The sequence below is a fragment of the Chrysochloris asiatica genome, unplaced genomic scaffold, assembly GCF_000296735.1.
Source record: "Chrysochloris asiatica unplaced genomic scaffold, ChrAsi1.0 scaffold00184, whole genome shotgun sequence".
In the NCBI taxonomy this organism is placed as follows: domain Eukaryota; kingdom Metazoa; phylum Chordata; class Mammalia; order Afrosoricida; family Chrysochloridae; genus Chrysochloris; species Chrysochloris asiatica.
The window spans coordinates 4,981,013-4,986,715 of record NW_006408702.1 but is presented as its reverse complement, the minus strand read 5'-3'; the positions used below and the strand labels follow the sequence as shown (position 1 = coordinate 4,986,715).

The 5,703-nt window shown below is 37.5% G+C and overlaps 1 protein-coding gene across 1 annotated transcript in view; it reads left to right on the top strand.

The window, feature by feature from the left end:
- Nucleotides 1-1,823, top strand: part of TRPM1 (transient receptor potential cation channel, subfamily M, member 1) — a 148,236-nt gene extending 146,413 nt beyond the window's left edge. The window contains exon 28 of the mRNA XM_006872161.1: nt 560-1,823. Within this exon, the coding sequence (XP_006872223.1) occupies nt 560-1,823 (1,264 nt within the window). The remainder of the gene's footprint in view (nt 1-559) is intronic.
- Nucleotides 1,824-5,703: the final 3,880 nt, after the last annotated feature.

The window sequence follows — 5,703 nt, the reverse complement described above, 5'->3', positions numbered from 1 at the left end:
GTCTTACCCGTCATCGAAACTCATTGCAGCATGGCTATGGCTCTGTCTTAGGTTGCCGAGGTTCCACATGATTATATTAACTCTTAATGTAGTGTTTGTCGATGTATCTCAAGTGTGTTATGGAGGTAATGTAGTTTTTAATACAAAAGGAATCACAATGAGTAGAAGATTTGGAGTGAGCAAGTGTCATTGCATTTAACACAGGGGAAATCAAGTCTTTACTCAGGAGTAATAGAAAGTTCTGGTGGCAGAGGACTCCCATGAGGTGGATTGGCACAATGGCAGCATCAATGGACTCAGGGTTTACATGGATTGTGAGGATGGGGCAGAACCAGGTGTGTTTCATTGCGTTGTGCCATGAGGTTGCTATGAGTTCGAAATTACTTGACAGCACCTAACAACAACAACAGTAGTCATATTATAAATATGCAAAATTGAAAAATACACTTGAGGTCCATGATTCTCAAAAGACTGAAAATTGATATAGCAATAACATTGTCTTTTAATTTTTAATATGTTGTTAACCTCATTTTAATTAGTCAATCTTTATATTCACCAGAGTTGAAAATATGTCCATGAGACTGGAAGAAGTCAATGAAAGAGAAAATTGTATGAAATCTTCTCTACAGACTGTTGACCTACGACTTTCTCAACTAGAAGAATTTTCCAGGAGAATGATGACTGCTCTTGAAAATCTTGCAGGAATTGACAAATCTGACCTGATACAGACAAGGTCTCGAGGTTCTTCTGAATGCGATGCAACTCATCTTCTAAGGCAAAGCAGCATTAACAGCACTGATGGCTGTAGCATGCACAGATACCATTCTAATGGAGAAGAGTTATGTGAGGCTGCTTCTCTCTCCATGGTACCAGAGACAGGATTAAGGAAAAAAGTCTGCTCTTTCCCTATGAAGCATGAGAGGGATGCAAAATCGCATCTGGTGTCCGAGCCTCAGAGCAGCCTTCACCTTTTATCTAACACAAGCCCAACAGAAACATCAGACTATAGTGGACTTATCTCAGCCAACTTAAAGAACTCATCAGAGCCAAAATTAGGTCCAGATATTGGGATTTCACTCAAAGATGACAGAAGGCAGGCAGACTCTAAAAGAGAAGAAACTATTTACACACATTTAAATCAAGCAGATGTTAGGTATGGACAGAACAAATCAGATTTTCAAAACACTCACCTAACAGTGGAAGTGACAAAGGTAGAAGGTACTGTTCCCTATCCCTTAGAAGAAACAAAAATTGCCCGTTATTACCCTGATGAAACTTTCAACACTTTTAAGACAATGAAATCCAGAAGCTTTGCATATTCTTATGGAAGAAAGCTGGTCTGTGGGGTTAACAACTGGAGGGCAGGACACAGCTCAATATTAGACCAAGCAGGCCCCTCTACAGTACAACACTGGACGGCAAAATGGAAATGCCAAGTTCAAAAGATAACACGTTCTCATAGTACACCTTCCATTGTGTCAGAAGTTGTAGGGCAAACCAATCAGAAAAAGCAATGTGTAGACAATGAAGATGAAAATTATGTTTCTGGAAGAGCTTCTCAGATCTCTAGTTTATCCCTAGCTGTTACTGAGAAAACTAAAAGGGAAAACTTACGGTCTGTAAAATCAGACCTACCTTTTGGATACCCATCTATAAAGTCAAAAAGTTTGCACGGCCATTCTAGGATTGCTAAATCCATTCAGGGTAAATTAGACAGATCCAGACGTGCTAGCACTACAAGTAACTTAGTAGTTGTGTCTGAAATTACAAAACAAGGACAAAAGGTTAAGCAGGAGAAAATGTCCACAGAAACGGGATGCTAATGTGCTTTGTTTCTTAAGAGTTTTAAATCAAAACTACTAGTATGTTCATTTTGGCCATTTAAACAGCAGAATCTCTGAAAACATTTTCATTAAAAATTTTTGGTAATTTGGACATTAATTTAAAATGTAATGCACTAAACATAAAGTAATGTTTTGTTAGTAAACTTAGTATTTTAGTTGTAACAGGACCAAATGAAAGTGACAATACTCCAGTTGATAACAATCAATACATTGTTGTTGTTGTTGTTGTTAAGTGCTATCCAGTCAATTCCAACTCATAGAGACCCTGTGTAAGGTTTCCAAGGAGTGGGTGGTAGATTTAAATCACCGACTTTTCAGGTAACAGCCCAGTGTTTATTTGACAGTGCTATACCAGAACTCCAAATCAATACATAGATTCTTTAATACCTTTGCTTATAAGGGTCTAAGAAATACAAAGTAGCCTAAGAAATGCCATTGGGTGCCACTACCAATAGCTCACTTAACAAGGAAGCATAAGCAACTATGCACGAAAGAGAAACAACAGAAAAAACAAACATGGAGGAAAAAGAAGGGAGAAGGAGGAAAAAGAAAAGTCTTTGATTTAAAAGTAAATGTCATAAGCATTATATTTCTTAGATCTCATTCAAAGGAGCAGTAGTTTAGTTTGCCTACCCCACGTTTAGATACTAAAATTTATTAACCTTCTATTAATAACTCATTATTTATTCTTTGGATATTACATGATGAAAAAAAGTACACAGTGGTACCAAACACCACACCATAGTAATTTAGTGTGATCAAGAGTTTTGCTAACGTATAAAAATAAAGTACCCAATATGTATTTTCCTATGCCATTTATTTCTTGACAGTAATCCATTATACCTCCACATATGCAATTGCTTATGCAAAGTTGTAGCTAAACCTTAGAGGATACACGTTCAGTGTGGGGATTGTCGAGAATCACTGAGCTAGCAGTGCGCACGGAAGGCTCTGCAGTGTGTGTTGAGGGGTCTGCAGCATGCAGATTGCTGGGTGCAGAATTGAAGGGAGAGGGGTACACCAGTAAGAGACTACACCTCGAGTCTCTCCCAATCCGGGTCTGGGCAGTCCTCAGCTGGTTCTCACTAGGAAAAACAGACGAATGTACTTGAGGGGAGGAAAAAAAGAAAAGAAAAACTGGTATTAGATTACAGGGGTACAGCGGGAACATCCTGAAATATTTCAGGTAGCTTTGAAGGCAAGAGTCCATGAGGTGGCGCTAGAAAATTACTCCCGTTTTATTGTCATATTTTTTTCCTTTGTGTGTGTATGTGTGTGACTTAATTTTTAATCTTATTCTTTGGGACTCCTTCTATATTGTGGGAGCTCTTTCTCTTCTTGCCTCACCCAAAAAGAGACAGCAACTTCAGTCATACAGTCAAGCTGCAATTGCACCCTCTAAAAGCCTACCAACTGGATAAGAGTCAATACTAGCTGCTATACACCATAGCAGCACCTACAAACAACACCTGATAAAAACACTCTGCAATGAGCTGCGTGAGCAGTGAGCAGAAAAACCCATCTCCTGATCACACTTACCAGTTGGAGAGTACTCGAGAATGCACCAACATATAGTCATCTAATTAAGACAAATACAAAAACACCACAATGCCTAAAAAGCAGCAGAAATTTTCTACTCACATGCAGAAAGAAGATACATAATTCAAACAAACGACCAAGAGGAAAAGCGAGACGTTACTTTGCAAAGTGAAAGGCTTTGGAATTACCTCAAAAAGAACTCAGAAGAATGATATTGAAGTGCATCCAAATGTTCCACAGAAAGGTCAAGAAAAATAAGGAAGATGTCAGAAAAATGCTACAGGAACAAACAAAATAGAGAAAGCATTGCAGACAGTATAAAACCTGCAAATAGAGGTCCATATTAAGTATGATCAATATTAAAATATCAGAAATGGACAATACATTGAAAGGGCAAAGGAGAAGAAATGAAAGTATGGGAGCCAGAATTACTGAGCTTGAAGACTAATCTCTCAATGCAGCTATAATAGAAGAACAAGCAAAAAAAAAAAAAGAAGGGAAAAAATCTGGAGAAAGCCTAAGTCATGCAGGACAACCTCCTGGAGAAATAAACTATGGATGATTGGAATTCCAAAACAGGAAGAAACCACAGAATTTCTGGAATAAAATTTCCCTAACACCATGAAAAATGAGAAGATAAGCATTCAAGAAGCTGAATGAACCTCTGGCATAATAGACCCCAAAAGAAAATCACCAAGACATATCATAATCAAACTCTCTAAAATAAAAAGACAAGAAAACAATCCTGAAACCAGCTAGGAGAAAAAGAAACATTACATACAAAGGAAAACCCATAAGATTAAGCTTTGATTTATCAGCAGAAAGCATGAGACAAGAAGGCAATGGGGAGACATACAAAACTCTGAAAGAAAAAAAATCTGTCAACTAAGAATCATATACACAGCAAAGCTGTCAATCAAATATGATGGCAAAATCAGAGCTTTTCAGGATAAACAGAAATTGAGGGATTCTGTAAAAACCAAGCCAACACTTCAAAACATACTAAAGGGAGTTCTTTGGCATGAGAACCAATAAGAGCAAGCAAAAACCAGAGATTGACATATGTGGCAACACCACCTGACATATGTGGCAAGCACTCAGTCCAGTATGGAAGAGTCCAGAGCAGAAAAAACTACGAAAATGGAATTAGGGTATCTGGGAGATCAGTGTATGATTCGTACTAGAGAGTGTAAAAAGGAGAAAGAATAGTAACAGAGATCCAGGTGGTGAGGAGGTCAGATGGATTTCTGTATAAAACAGACTGTTGTAAAATGAGGAAAAAATGAATAAAGTACAGGGTAACCTGAAAGAAAATTAATGTATCTCCACATCAAATCAAGAAAATGAAAATACAAGACATTTTGGAAATATTAAAACTATGAAGAAATTGACAAGAAAAAGCACACACAAAAAATACTGACTCAGTATAGGAAAGGTGAAGAACAAAGCATAATGACAACAATTAACATGCCTATCGGTAAGTCCTGGTGTGACGCTGTGGGTTAATGCGCCAGACTGCAAAAACATTTGAACTGCAAGTTCAGTGATTCAAGCTCACCAGCTGCTCCTCGGAAACCCTATACAGTGTCGCTATGGGTCAGAATTGACTCGACGGCACTTCACAACAACAACATTGATAATTACATTAAATGTCAATGGATTCAATGCATCAATAAAGCGCAGTAAAATGGATAAGAAAACAGGACCCTCCAATAAGCTGACTACAATTGACACACCTTAAATATAGACCAAAAAATAGACTAAGAATGAAGGAACATAAAAACATATATCAAGCTAACTGCAATAAAAAATGAGCAGGAGTGACAATATTAATCTCTGACAAAATTAACCAGCATAAGAGACTAAGAAGGGCATTATCTCATGAATAAAGGGTCAATTGAAAAAGGTGACATAACCACAATAAATATCTACGCTCCCATGAAAAGAACCACATCTTTCTGGTATTCTCTGCTTTCAGCCAAGATCCATCTATGAGCCCCAACACACAGAAATAAAACCCTAAAAGAATTGAAGAAATAGACACTCTACAATAATAGTGGGAGATTTTAATAGACCATTTTTGAAACAAGACAGAAGAACCAGAAATAAACAGAGGAACTAAGCAACACAATCAACCAACTTGACCTCATACATGCGTACAGAGCACTCAACACAACAACAGCACAATATACATTCTTTCCAGTGCACATGGAATAGACAAAGTGTTAGGCCACAAAAGAAGTCCCAATAAATTTTAAAACCTCAAAAAACTACAAAGCATCCTCTCAGATCATAATGCTATAAAATTAGAAATTGACAA